Raw genomic sequence first — 15648 nt, forward strand, 5'->3', positions numbered from 1 at the left:
CTTTCATGGATTCTAAAAGGTGGGAAGAAGTGCTACCAGAGCATCTCACTACAGGTCAGACCTTCATATATTTTGCTTCATTTATTTATTCTCAAGTCATATTTAACAAATGCCTTTCTCATCATATTCATCATATCTCATTCATTTCTTACAGCATCAGAAGTTGTTGTATTCAGAACTATTGGAATTCATAACTACGTTATACAGAATATAACAGTTATATACTAAACAAGAAAATGACAGAGGATACAACCACACGGCATGAGTGGTGCTTCATAGTCCATACTAGCTTGTTCCATTCTCTTTGAACCAGTTCTGCCAAAATATAACCAACACAAAATAGTTTATTTACATACTCTTGGCTCATTGAGAAAAGAACAGAATAAGAAAAAATAAGCTATCACACACACCTTTCCCCTCCAGATTATGTAGCAGATTGTCTCCTGATCTCAAGAAAACATCCCACTTCATCCAGGCGTCTCATACAGATTTGGTTCAAAAGAGAATACAAACACTGAACAAATAAGAGTAGTTCAGATTGTAAAAATATCCTACTTTACCTCTTTTGTAGCCTGTTAATCAGCTGGGGCTGGAGATAGTCAACGAAGAGAATTTCTTGGGCAAAGTCAAAGTGGCAGTTGCCCGGTCCCTTGCGGATGAGAAAGCCCTCTGGTGGGGAGATGTTGTGACCATCCAGCATTACGTGGACGACCTTCACCTTGTTTAAAAAAAAAATTATAACATAAATGCAATGCAATTGCATTCTCTTCAGAGGCTGAAATAATCGTTCCCGTAATTTTGCACTATTTATTCTATTCCTCTATAGTGTAACATCCTTTGGCAAAAGGAAGCCTAGACCAGCAGAACCCAGTCTGTCACTAGCTATCAAGATTGCAAGTGGCAGAGCTTACAATTTTGGAGGAAAAAGAAAATGGTGAAAAACAAAATACAAATGATTGGAAGAGCTCCTTCAATTACTGCACCCCCAGAGATCTCAGTAAACTGAAGATCTGTGGGCTGCAGGAGAACACATCAAGAGACTAGAGACTCAGCTTTTAAGTCAGCATATGTTGCAAAGGTGATTTTGAGGAGCAGGTTAGTCACTCATCATCCACCTGAATGCAATGGTAGATCAGGTCTGACTGCCCAACCCTGGCTGAAGAGATCACATAACCTAGTGACCTCTCAAGAGGTCACCTTTTCTGTCTCTACCATGTTTACAGAAAACTTATATTTCACCATTCTACTCATCTGTGTGGCAGGCAGCATTTGGACTTTTCCAGGATTATGCCAACTCATCTATCAAGCAGCGCTGTATATAACCTAAGGGCATATGAATAAAGAAAAGGTACATCTATCGGGCAGAAAGGATCGAGCAACAACTGTGTCACAGATGTGTGCACATCTGAGATAAACTCTGAAGATTAAACCAAATAATTCAGGCATACTTGATCAGAAGATGGAGTTCAGGCCCCTTCATCCTCCCCCATTAACACCATCTGGGGCTCTATGCACAATCACAGTCACATAACAATTCAATCATGCAGCAACAATTATCACTGCATTTTGCCCTAAGGTATGTTAAATATAGTCTCACGTTAATCACAAGTATTGCACTGAGTGTGCCACTAATTACTGCTTAAGGAAGGAATAATACCTGGAACATAGAACAGGACAGCCCTTTAACTGGCCCTGTGATTGCAGCCCGTTGATTAATAGACTGAATGAGAATAGATTAATTTAGCTAGCAAAAAAGACTTAATTTAGCCTAAAGGTAATGCGTGTCAGATCTGCCATCTTTAGATTTTATACTTACTGATGAATACATGATTATTTGAGAATAGTTTTGTATGGAAATATGTAGTTCTCATGATCTGTTATTAGTATTTTTATTAAAACACAAGCAATATGTACTTCTAGATGTCAATCTGAGAACAATTTAACACTTCAGGTTTCCTAGAAAGCCTGGTATTCACAACAGCTTTCATATTTCTCCAATTTGCCTTCAATTTTTTAGTCAACTGCCATTTCAGTGAGTTGCACATGCAATAACACAGAAGGAAATCTTTTTCAGAAAGTTCTTATTTGTTTTGAAGTTTTTTTTTGTGCATTTTGTTGGTATTTTTGTTTGTTTACAAAACCCTTTCTCAATTTGAAAACTTGAGGTACCGGACTGTGCAAGGTGCTCACTTCACTTCCAGAAAGCATGAAGATAAATTAGGAGTGAAAGCAGCAAGCAGAGGAAAATAACTATTGCAGGTCTCATCCTTAATAAGCTTGGGAGCAAAAAAAAGAAGAAAGGAAATACACTTTCTGTATAAGAAATTCTTCTGCATGGTACCTTCCAGCTGAATCAAACTGCCAGACTATGGAGAGGAAGTGAAAAATCCACTGAAATATACTTTAGTTTAGAGAACATGTATTGAATGGGAAGTCTGGAGACTTAGAGATGAAATCTTACCTATTACACCACAGCTGCTTATATTTATGTGCCCTTTACAGCCCTCATTTCTAAGTCATTTTCATCATCTGAGGAGGCACTCAACCATCACACATAGCATTTTACAAATCACATAACAAAGCTTCATAAGGTAATTTTTCATAGAGCTGGAAATAGCATACAAGCCTTCATTTTGACAGTTTACTGCCATTACCCTTTCATACTAAAGCTGTGAATAGAATCCACCAGTCTACAGCTGCCTAGCAAATCATTATATCTCACGTCCAGAAACCATTTCTTAGAAGAATAGCAATACTTCAAATAACAGATGCCATGATACCATAGGTCTATGGTCTAAAGCCTCTTAACTGTGGCCCAGCAGATATCCCACATCCTCAGTTTTTCAAGTACCTTATTTTATTCATTCTTTCACAGGATTGGTGGTATGAACTCCTCATTTAAACTGCACCTGACTGCTGGGGGACTTAGAGGTGTGCTGCCTGCATGCATACTTCAGACTCACCTCCATTACTACCTAGCAAAATAAACTGTAAAAGTACACCTTTCTTTTTTCCTGTCATAGTCTGCTTCCAAAGACCAAATTCCACGTTACAAAGACAAATCCTTGAAATCTTTTAGCTCCTTTAATAGCTGAGACACAAATACACACTCAGAAACTTGATGTGGCTTGAAAAATTCACATTCAAACATTTCATCCCCCTGTTTTGTCTTGGAAAGACCTGCTCTTATAATGAGAAAGCAAAATATTCCCCATCACTACATAGGCTGTTCTTCATATTGCATTATGCACACACACAATCACACTAAGATTTAAATCAGATGGGACTTCTGCAGTCACAGTGTCTCCAGTCACAACTCCTGCTCAGAGCAGAGAAGCCTGTGAAGTTAAATCAGGTTGTTTGGGGCTCTCAAATTGACTCATCCCATCACTGCATGCTGCCCCAGTGCCATATCACTCTCAAGGGGATAAAGGGGAAAAAGCCCTTTCTTTAAGCCAAATCATATAAATTAACTAAGCGGTTTTACTAAAAAACAAAAAAAGACATGGCTACCCAGGGTATGTTTACATGATAAGCTCAACGTGCTCCTCAACCCTCCCATGAGTCAAACACATTGGGTTACTGCATTGTATTACAAAAGTTAGATGACAAATGTTAAAGCCTCTAGAGGAGCTGTGGCTAAAACAGAACTCACACTCTGAACCTCTGTGACTCTTTGCCAGTCTACAGCTTTCTGCAGTACCCTGCTGCAGAAACTTAAAGAGGTCAGGGCTGAACTTCAGAGAGGGAACATTCATTTGTGGAAGGTAAATTTACACAGAAAAGCAGTTCCCCTGTATTTGTTACTATCTAAAATCATAGAATCCTTAGAGTTGGAAGGGATCTCTGAAGGCGATCAAGTCCAACTCCCCTGCAATGCACAGGAACAGCACAGCTAGATCAGGTTGCCCAGGGCCTGACCCAGCCTTGCCTTGAAAGTCTCCAGGGATGAGGCATCAACCACATCACTGGGCAACCTGCTGCATGCCTCACCAACCTCACTGTAAAATATCTTCTCCTTATATCCAACATAAACCTACTCTCTTTGTGCTTGAAACCATATCCCCTTGTTCTATCACCACAGACCCCATTGAAGAGTCTTCTTTCTTGTACCTCCCCTGTAGATACTTGAAAAGCTGCTATCACATCACTTCACAGCCTTCTCTTCTCCAGGCTGGAAAGCCCCTTAGAAAGTCTTATGAATGATCCAGGCCTCCAACTTCAAATTCTAGAAACTTCCTAGAATTTTTTATATTGTCTCTCTTAAGTTTCACAAATAGGAACAATTTTCTTATCTAATAACAAATTAAAAGAACCAATTTGGAAAAAAGTGAGGAGGTACACTATGTAATTTTAGCTAACCTACATCAGCCAAACTGTTTGAAGATAGCAACTTCACAAAAACAGGAGTCCCAGAGACTCTTGCTTCTTGATAATTTATTAATGAGCTCAACTAAACTCATCCACGTCAGCCAAGTATAATGCTGCCATCACCAACTGCTTTCCATTGAATTGCCTGGGAAGTACACAGCTTTAAGGTACCATAAACTCTATCATAGTACACACTTGAAAACTGAAAGCAAATTTGAGAATTGCACTGTGTGCTCGCAGAGATAGAGCCTGGGGTTTCATGGTGCACACTTAAAGAATTTTCATTATATTGCTGATTTTATCAAGACTTACCAAATCTCTATTTATCATGTTACCAAACGCTACTAGTTAAGTAAATAGCTCAATAGCACTTACAGTCATTTTACTAAATATTCATTTTCTTTTAAGTGGCAGACTTGAGAAAAGCAAGATGCTCAAAAACAAAAGGATCCCATAGTCAGAGAAAACACAAGTTTATACACAGATACCACTTTCTTCAACTTATCTACACCAGATTGCTGCTGAAGTGCCCCCTGTTCTATCATTCCTCGTGCTGCAGGAAATAAAGAATCATATGGGAGGCTTAAATACTGGATAGTGAGAGGATACCACTTTGGAATCATATATCTTGAAAATAATATGTGCTACTATGTGTCTCTTAGAAAAATCATCTGTGAAGTTTTCTTTAAACTGTCTCTGGCTTTTTTTCAATATTTGCTGTTTGCAGAGACAGAAATGCATTATACCTGCCACAAAACTCAGACTCAGACAATCTAGAAAGATTTATGGTGTTCCATTAAGGCAGCTATATTCATTTATCACAGTACCAATTTTCCAATGCACCGCTGTATATTTTTGCTGGCAGTGCTCCTTTTCTTTTACTTACCCCTCTATAGGTATCCTCAGGAGATTTATTATAGTTCCAGAAACGAAGCCCTGCAATGCTTTCACTTTTATCAAAATGGATTGTGAGCAGATGATTTTCTCCAAAAGAGAAAGGAATGAGCCACATATGGTCATCCTCAGCTGTAATATTAGTCCCATCTATTAACCTACAAGGAGAAAAATCCATTAGTGACAGCAAGGAAAAGCCTGCTTTTCTCATGAAAACAGGTGTTTTACTAGGTGTCAATTTTCTTCTTATTTCCACTTACCAATTCCATTATTATACCTATGTGCGTGCAACTAAAAAGCATATTAAACATGAAAAGTAATACAGAACTGTTGAATTAAAGATGGAGTGGCTGGGGGGAACAACATTTCCTTTAGTTGGTTCTGTTTGAAGAAAAACAGAAAAATCCTTTGGTTTTCTTCCCTGAGCAAACAAGCAGAGAAAAGCTCACTTGGTACCCCTGTACCAAAATTACTAGAGGCAAAATTCTCAGTCCCAGACATTTTATAACTTATTAATATAGACCCATGCCTAAACTAGTTTGTCTGGCGGTGGACAGCATATTACTATACAAATGCAGCTACACTGAGCATGACTGAGATGGTAGCCAGGCAGCCCAGAGATGGAGCAGTTTGTTCACATCCTTTATCATGCTCCACTGCACGAACACTGCATGTTCCACTGCAGGAACAGCCCTTTTTTTCCCCCACCATTCTACAATATGACAACATCTTCTCATAACAGCAGACTTCAGACTGACTAGATAAACCCAATTCCATTATTCCCCCATTTTAGAATTCTGACTTCTATCACAAAGTATGATACACAAAGGATAAAGGAGAAGATGATTCAATTGCCCCACTGTCGTTACTTTTGTACACTGCCCTGTGTGCATACTGTTTTAAAGTGTAATAGAAGAATGAGTACCAGATTTGGCAGTTTCTTAAAGAAATAGATACGAATAATGAGTCTTTCACAAAGGAATTGATTAGGGAGTCCATAAGGAAGAGACAAAACTTGACTTAGTCCGGAACAGTCAATACTACACAGGACCCATTCCAAACACTACAGTCAGAGAGCACTGAAGTGCTCAACATGCTTACAGAAATATCAAAAGCCAAAAAAAGATTAAGCCCTTATGTCTTATGCTCAAAAAGGCTCTCAAGTAAAAACAAAGTCTGGCAAAAAAAAAGGCAAGAAAGCAACAGAGTAAAATCATTACATGTAGCAGAAAGAATATTATGGATGTCATATTGGAAACATACAACAAATCTATCTCACTGAGAAAGACATAAAAGGACTTAAAAATTAAAAAAAAAAATCAAAATAGAAGCCAGCCTGGCTCAGTGGCATGATAAAGAAAGTTATTACAAGTCATCTTTCACCAAAAGTCATGACCAAACAAACTAAATCAATAGGATCATAAACTCTAGAAGGCTAAATGTATACGCACATGCCAAAAAAGAATATGTAGGCTAGCAAGCAAAAGGCACCATAAATAAAATCCAAACATACAAGGAGCCAAAAGCCTGCCAGAAATTCTGTAGGATCAACAGATGACTGGACTGTAAAAGGAGCACCAGAGAAGACACCAAAAGAAAAGTTAAATGAATTCTTTGCATCTGGGTCCATCAAAGCCACTCCAGACTCCACCACCAGAGCTTTCTCATCATGGAGGCTCTCACAGGAAGATCTCTTTGATCTTGATGCCCACAGAAGAGATTTTCCATACATTTCATAATTTGAGGAAGCATATTTGCCAATGCATAAAACTTCATTAAAATTATAAAAAAAGCTGCAGAATTAGAAAGCAGCACCTATACTTGCAATTCTCCAATACATTCTCACTCTTCACTAATTAGAAAGTTTTCCTTGCAATTATCCAGAAATGCAGCATAAACATTACTGCATATGCACAGACAGATGTTACAGAACACACAAAAGAAAACATCTGCAGATATTGTAATTCTACCTATTCTATCCCTTTCACTACTTACTTTTCTAATGTTCTAGAATCTCCTGTATACTCTGGAAGATCATTTAAGTCTTGGGGTGAAGCAGAAATCTGTTCTGTACTTATTTTTAATGCTTGGCCATTCTTTCCTATCACTTCCAGTCCGGTCAGTCCAAGGTAATGAGGATCTCCCCAGGTCATGGTAAAATTCAGTTGCAGGCCTATATAAAAGAATATACATACAATATACACATATAAATACTTGCATACTAGTTTAAAGTGTGGGGCCAAGCCTCCAAAACTGAGTAATCAGTATCAACAAGACAACACTTTCACTGGTACAGCAATGATACAGAGCAGATAAAAAGAAACCAAAAAGCAGAACAATACAACACTGCTACTTACAAATCCACATCTCAAACACTTCAAAAGCTGCTCTTCATGCCATGAGTTAATACAGTATACCTCACAAGAATATGGATAAAAGCACAGTAAAATGCTGTAGTGTTTACCTACATTGTTGGGGGCAGAAAGCTTCTCTTATCAGTCCTAAGTGAGCCAGCAACCTAGCAATTTGTTCTGAGTGGGGTCTGTCACTGCCATTAGCAGCACTATTGGATCTACTTAGTGCATTAGTGGGTCACAGAGTGGAGACTAAGTCCAACTGCTCATACTCTGGCACAAACAACAGCTCATAGTCTGCATCTGAACCCACTTAATTCAAGGATCAGACTCAATTAGGACTGGCCAGCCACATGACCTCACTATCCTAAATAAAGCAAATAGAGTGTGGTAGATAATACGTGTATGACTGTTTTCTAGTGATCAACTATATTATATATTCATGGCTGCCTACTGGCCAAGAGTTTGAATTCAAGCCAGAACTCCTTCCATTCTGTACTCTGTATTGTCCAATCAATTACTATTTTCTATCACACAACTTCTAATGAGCTAAATATTTATTCTATACTCCATATATATACTACATATGTGCAGTTCCCAAGAATTAGCACCACGTGTATTTTATTTAAATAACTGTATATCCTGCATTTGGATAGTTCCAGCTTTGTTTGCCTACCTCCACATAATAGTGCAGTAACTCGTAAATCTGTGTTAGACCTTTAGTAGGCTGCTGACATCTTGTTCACTTGTAACTATACTGCTCCCAATCAACCATGTTATCAAGTGTTTCATTACTCAGATTGCAGAGTGACAGTAATTCAATAATACATTTAAGTAGTGACATGACAGATATTGAGATTATGCAGAAACAGAGAAGACCTATTAGTCTGAAGGCTATCCATTATCTTTTGCCATCTAGGTGACCATGTGAACTTATCTAAATTCAGTCTCTCATAAATCCCATGAGTAGATTGCTTAGAGGACAACAATTCACATTTACACTGAAAGAAGAGATGCAGTTAGTGCATTAAATACAATAGTAAACCACATGTCCAAACTGTACACTCAGAAGCATTTTAATGGCACAGCACCACTGAAAAACAGCATTGCTGATTCCCCTGCATTTCCAGAAGTTAAATAAGAAATACTGCACCAACACAAAATTTTATCTTCAGGCCCACCTGTTTCACAGTTTCCAAGAAATATAAAGAGCATATACAGATACGACAAGCACCATTCCAGTCTGATCGGGTTCCATAAAAATTCACCACTGTAAATTTAAAATGTTTATTTAATGCATTAAATGTAGCCCAGAAAGAATCAAGTTGGACAATGTCGAATGAAGCACCGATAGTCATGATGCACTGTAAAACAAACAGCATTAGAGCTGTTAAGCCATCCAGCCCAATTACCTATAAATAGCAGTAGCAATTTGCATGAGACTAAGTACACATAAATTCACTCGGGTGTTGAGATCTCTTTATATTTGCAAGGACGCTAAGAAATAAATAGTTCTATTAACTGACAAGCTTGGAACCATGGCTACATCGATATTAGCTACTATTCCCAAGGCCATTTCTTATTATAGAAATACGCAACAGTTCTCAGGCAAAAATATTCAGAGATATTAGATAAAACTCCTGCCCATTAGATCAGGTCTCCCAGGAGCCATCCAGTGAAGATGTAGATGACTCCAGGCCATCAGATCTCAAAAACTCTATCAATCCCAGACTACCCTCAGGGTGAAAAAGAAGCTTCCCTTTAACCACAGTTGGGTTTTTCTCCAGCTCTTTCCCTGCAAGAACTCAGTGGGAATCAGGACTTCTTTGTTTGGTAGAGACAAGCTAACCCAATGAGTTGGTTAACGATATCTTCTTAGTATGAGAGACTGCATCTGCTGAGCTCTGAATTGCATCCTATCATCTTCACCCACTTTGAGAAATGGGAGGAGAGGAAAGCATCTGAAGTTCACAGAAATGTAAACTGATGACAGACATGTTCATCCATAGCTTATAGATGGATATACTTCATAGATTATAGGAATAGTCCATAGATACATGGCTAAATAACAGTATTGTGTGTATTTACAGAGAATACATCACAGGTTGCCAAATGTCTTATACAAGCCATGCCCAACAAGCAAATCTCTCCTCTGCTGGGTCAAAGGAGCAGGAATTGGTACTTCAGGGCCATTCAGAGGCTCTCTGAAAAATAATGCAAAGTCCAAGAAAGGACAGGGTTTTTTTTTTTTAACAGTATCAATAAACCAGATACTTTCAGTACACATGCAACATTCTGGTCTAGTTTCACTCTAGGGTTTCTATTGTCAATCTGATTTGAGAAAATCAGTCTAAATAAATATGTAGGATTGGAAGAGAATTACTTGGTAATGGACACAGCTACCACAAATCCCATTCAAGAACTAGGCAAATGGCTAGTGTTATTTTCTAAGATTAAATGCCATCTGTTACAATATAGTGTTCTAGATTCCACAGTAAGAAAAAAAAATCTGTGCCTTAAACACTCAATTACGCTTCTGTGTTGCAGACCTGACATCTGCCACAAAGGTCTGTGCAAATGACAAATCAGATGCTCCTCGATAACATTAGTGGGGGTAGGGAGCAGCGTATGCAAAAAGTGAAAAAGAACAAACTTACACTTTCCAGTAAATATCCCAGGTTCCTTGGGTGTACAAGCAGAGAGAGAATCGAGCAGAACTACCTGCTTCTGAACCTAAAAAACAAACCAAGAGGTGCAATGAACATGCAGATCACATACATTCCAGAGACATGTTGCCTATGAAATATATTTTTCTTTGTTCACGTAGGATTTTTTGTTAGAGCATATGGGAATGTTAAATAGGAGACTCCCTAAGGTGGGCTGATTTTTCCTGGAGAGAATGAAATCATTAAGGCACTCTTTCTTACCTGCAGACTGTCATTAGCAAATGACGTGGCATTTCCAATATGTTGCAGGAGTGTCACAGAGACAAGAATTGCAGATGGAAGTTAAGCCCTCACAGACTGCCATCACACAATTTCAGTCTCTCCAAGAACACAACATACTGCAACACACAATCCACAAATGATGGAAAGATGGAAAACAACACTGCTACTGAGGGCACCATCTCACAAAACACTGACTCCATCTGGTAATTAAAATTTCAAACTCTCCTGAATATCAAGATCTGTAGACTTAGAAAAGTTACTGGTTTTACTGAGCCTTCCCTTGCAGATCATACAAGGTAGCTTATCACCTCTTTTCTCCCTGTTCTTCATTTCTTGGCCACACAGTTCCCTCCATTCCATTACCATCCACTATCTTTTCTTTCAGATTTAGCCTAATTTTCTACTATTTCAACACTCCTTGTAAACACTGACCTACCCATGTTCTTAGATCCTTACAGTAGAATAAAATATCATCACTGTATGGGAGTTACTGGATAAGAAGTAAAAAGTAGAAATCATTACCAAGCTCCTAAACATGACCATTCTGAAATGGTTCCCTTAAATGAAATCATGGGTAAGGAGATAAAAGACAGATGACCATGGATAATACTGACAATAATGTAAGATGCTTTGCTGTAGTCAATGCAGTAAAACACTTTCTCATCTACTGAAGATGTAACAACTGTAAAGGGTTAATGATCAATAGGCAGAGACGGATCAAATCCAATATTAGCTGGAATGATAATGTTATGCTGGGGAAGACAAATTATCTAGTAGATTCGTATCATTCTGATACTGTACACATCCAGAAAATCTTGATGGTCCAAGCATATACTGAATGACAGAGAGATCAGTGGTTCATTTGCAATAGCTATTGCTACTCCATTGCTGATACACCATGTTTCAGAGTTAAAAAAGGAGTAAGAAAAGCATCACAGATGGGCAATAAAAAGAGAAGCAGATGATTTAAATAAGGACTGAGGAGTCCTCACCTAAGCTTCTGTAATGAAAGAGGTCCTGGGTGAATGCTAACAACGAACAAGTGATCAATAAATGAAAGGTGAACCTCAATTTGTGTTGGTGAAATCCTGCATTACACAAAGTGCCCAAACAGTTTAAGGTACTGCAAGTGAAGATGGAAACAGAGTTACTGATGCCACCATTAACTAGCTCCAGAAGAGTCAAAGGGTTACAGTTACTGACTCGAGACAGCAAGACCAAATTCCCCTGTCAGAGCATTTCCCTATGTCATGTAAGCCACCAGAATAGGTCAAGATAGAGCACACAGGCCTGCAAACAGCACAAGGCTCATTAGGAAACACATACCAGGAGTACTTTAACTGAACCAGCTGGAATTTTGAATCAGTTTTGGATCTCCTCACAGCTGTGCAAGACTGTCCCACTGAAATATGTCCTCATTAAAGAAAGAACAGGTGCTCATCAACATCCCAAGAAGATAGAAAGCAGTTCAAAGACTACACCATACCACTTAAAGCTGAAAATCAAGCAGGACTGTTGCACAGTCACTGGGCCATTACGATGCGTTGAGGCAAGACTGCAGTGCATGAAAACTACAGCCCTCTTCCAGCAGTAAAATATCTACTCTACGGAATAGAAGGGAACACCTTAATGCTGCAAAAGGGATACAGATTTGTGAAGATGCTAGTTAGAAAAGAAAAGAGGAAAAAATAAAGGAGAATTTGGGAAGATATAAAATGACATAATGCTGGATCCTATCCCACCTCAGGTATTTCATTTGAGGGGAAAGATATAAGCAAGCACATACTGTCTGTGGAAAATAGGGGAAAAAAAATCCTTGGAGTGATGAGGAACAGAGCTACTCATTACACGAATAAATGTATGGTAAAAATCACTGACAGTGGTATAAATCCTCAGGACTACCTAAATCAAAAAAAAGAAACCTCTGTACTCTCTGCTCAAGTAAGTAGAAAATACATATTTACACGATCCCGTAAAGCCTTCCTGGTAGTCTCATTAACCAGAGAAAGCAAACTGCGGAAGAACCTCTGGGCTTAAAAAATTCCCATGAATTATTAAGCTGATGAAAAAAATCTTCAAAACACAGATAGCTTTATTAGTTCTTCTACAGAGCTTTACACCACCACAGAAATCAGTGCCTCCTATTTCCATATCACATTTCAGAAAGGCACAGTTATAAGAGTTCCGAATGCAGAGATCCCTACCTGTTGATCCTCTGTTCTTAACCCTGCTTGCGTAAAAGGTCTTTCATCTCCATCCCCATCAGCAGTTGTTGGCCTCTTTAGCTCTTCTTCATATCTCAGAGAGCTGGCATTCTCCATTTCTCCATCATATGTCTCATCATAGCAGTATATAGCTTCAAGAATATCATCATCGGTACTGAACAGTATCGTATCCCCAAAGTGCTCTGGAGCTGAAGGCAACATACGGAATTAAGTTGAGAAGCTTTGTAGAAAAATATTTAGGGTACTAAAAAATGCTATTCAGTCCTTTACATTTAATCTACAGTGGCAGTTAAAGATAATATAGGGGGAATAGGTACTGACTACTGATAGAATTATGTCCAATTTCAACCTTAATTGCCTAGCAGTCAAACCTTGAAGACCCAGTCAAATTTAAGTACATATAAAAGATGAGAAAAAAGCTTCTTAGCGCCTCCTCCAAAATATCATATCTGTGAAAACTAAAAACCTGCAACTTATAAATATCTAGTGACTATCTGAGGTTACTGAAATATGATCTTGTTTATAAGATATCATTATGAATAAAAATTAGCTCCATATGCTACTAAAATTCATAATATCATTAGAAAATGCATCAGACAGTTTTGCATTACATTTTGAAATTAAAAGGAATCAGTACTATATAAAAGTCCCAAACTGCATAGAAGAGGAAAGAGATAACAAACAAGATAAATCTATTTGTTTATATTGTACTGCTGCTTCCCCAAAGTAAGAAAGAAATGATAGCATACCTCCAGACAAGGTTCCTGAAGCTTTAGCAATTTCTCCTTTAAAGATGCACTGTTCATCTAACATCATTATAATGTCTTTCACACCCCTAAAAGAGTGTATGCGAGATTTGTTATAATTCCAAATCCTAATCATAGCTACTTGACAGGGATTCACAAAGTCAATAAAGATAAAGTGAGGTTTTCCAGGGGTAAATGGCGCTAGCCAGAGATGCATATCATCCTGCGTCAGATTAACCCCATCAATTAGATTGGTTATTACTCTGGGATCTTTGCCATAAGCTGGTAGAATATTTATATCAGGTGGTTCAGCTGTTATTTTTGAAATCTGAACAGGCTCTCCTTTAGAACTGAAAACTTCAATTCCATTAAGACCAACATAATGTCTGTCTCCCCATGTTGTTCGAATGTCTATTACTAAGCGCTGCCCATAAGGTAAAACGGGTATTTTAAAATCATTTCCATCATGTGCCTCCACAGAATTCTCTTCTTCTCGCCGTTTTGGTAGTGTTTGTACTCCCTCTTTTCTCAGGGGATGACATTCTCCAGGCCGGCTGATTTTCTGCTGATGGAGAAACTCATCGAAGATATCCCCTTGAAAATCCATGTTAGAGATTCGGCCACGATGGGAGTAATTAAACTTTACCAAGGAGTTCCAGGACTCCTGCAGAGTGTGTTCTTGTTCATTGTGCCACTTTGCTCTAGAGGTGCCAACTTCCTTGATAGCCAAGTCCTCATCTGAAAATAACATTACATACGCATTTAACATACTGACACAACTGGAAACAAACCACTACAATGGATGTTCCAAAACTATGCAGGTCACATTCGTGTTCCCCTGACTATAAAATTCTGTTATATTAGCACTTTTATATAGCCTCTGTGTTATAAAGGCTATATCTCACAACTTCTCTTTCCATTTAGACATAATGAAAATAATCACTTTAATATTAAAGAGCAACATGCAGCAATAAACAAAACTACAGTTTTAGACTTGCAATTCTTGACTCAACGCTTAAAGAAGTTCATCATTATGCAAATCTCATAATTTAAGACCTTGGGCAAAACCCTTGGAAACAAGTCCCAGTGATACTCATTGGGTAAGTATCAAAACGTACCATCTGTCTGCATTTCTGCACAAGGTCTGTCAAGCAGTCGGACACAGCTAAACTGCTTAAGTTCCTAAAGCATTACAGAGGAAATCTAGTGCTTCCTTTTTCAGCAAAATAGGAAGAAATAAGAAGGTCCATTCCATGGAGGGGATGAACCACCAGGAAGGGGTCAGAGAAGCACAATGAAAAACAGAAACAGAATTATTCATACAATGACTGGAGGAAGACAACTCCTCTGCTCCAGATGCAAGCTTGAATGTTGATGGAAATCAGAATTCTTACACGTGTAACACTTGAACATAACTTTACGAAGTATCAATCCAGCACCTCAGGTACAGTATCAATACAATATCAATACAGCCTTGATATTCAAAGCTAAAAATACATTTGAGGAACCCTCAGAATGATGGCTGGAGAGATACAAACTTAAAGCATGCTTTTTAGCAGGACTGACAAAAGAAAGCATAAACGCTGCTTGAACTTAGCATGGTAGCTTCTACACATTTAGCATCAGATGTGCACAACTGCAGGTCCTTTTCTCTTCAGCTCTTGCCACCATCCTCTATAGTCTACCTTTAACTGCAGTTTCTGCTGCCACCATCCTGCACAACAGAGGTCTACCATACAGGTTTCCTCTATCTCGGCCACCCAAGCCATTACACCTGTATTAGCCATCCTCACTGCTGAGCACTATTTAAAAACAAGAGAAAGAAGAAGGAAAGAGCTCAATGAAGGAAAGGTAAGGACAGCAATTAGGAAGAGGAAAAAAGAGGAAAAACGATATAAGAGAGAAGGATGAGAAAGAGAAGAGACTACAAAATGAACTAACTACATTTGCTCTACTTCTGCTAGGTACAGTAAAATACTCTGACTCTATTCTGAACACAGAAGAGACTGTGGGAAAGGCAGAACAGTTTGGGCCAATTCTCACATCCAGCAAAAGGAAGATACAGAGTGCAAAGGTGGTCTAAAGAGAACTGTTAAACCAACAGCGCTCA

At 38.5% G+C, this 15648-nt stretch overlaps 1 protein-coding gene across 15 annotated transcripts in view; it reads right to left on the reverse strand.

Annotated features, from left to right (window-relative positions):
• Positions 1-15648, reverse strand: part of KATNIP (katanin interacting protein) — a 66097-nt gene that overhangs the window by 10553 nt on the left and 39896 nt on the right. For 14 of the 15 annotated variants that reach the window (XM_040647467.1, XM_040647465.1, XM_040647466.1 and 11 more), the window contains 7 exons: positions 13542-14276; positions 12772-12980; positions 10277-10352; positions 7261-7438; positions 5258-5423; positions 561-718; positions 251-315 (listed from right to left, as the gene is read on the reverse strand). In XM_040647467.1, coding sequence (XP_040503401.1) covers positions 251-315; positions 561-718; positions 5258-5423; positions 7261-7438; positions 10277-10352; positions 12772-12980; positions 13542-14276 — 1587 coding nt within the window. Of the gene's footprint in view, positions 1-250; positions 316-410; positions 719-5257; positions 5424-7260; positions 7439-10276; positions 10353-12771; positions 12981-13541; positions 14277-15648 lie in introns of all 15 variants that reach the window. The other variant, XR_005839741.2, reaches the window with a different exon arrangement.

Source organism: Gallus gallus, chromosome 14 (genome assembly GCF_016699485.2).
Source record: "Gallus gallus isolate bGalGal1 chromosome 14, bGalGal1.mat.broiler.GRCg7b, whole genome shotgun sequence".
NCBI classification, from domain to species: Eukaryota; Metazoa; Chordata; class Aves; order Galliformes; family Phasianidae; genus Gallus; species Gallus gallus.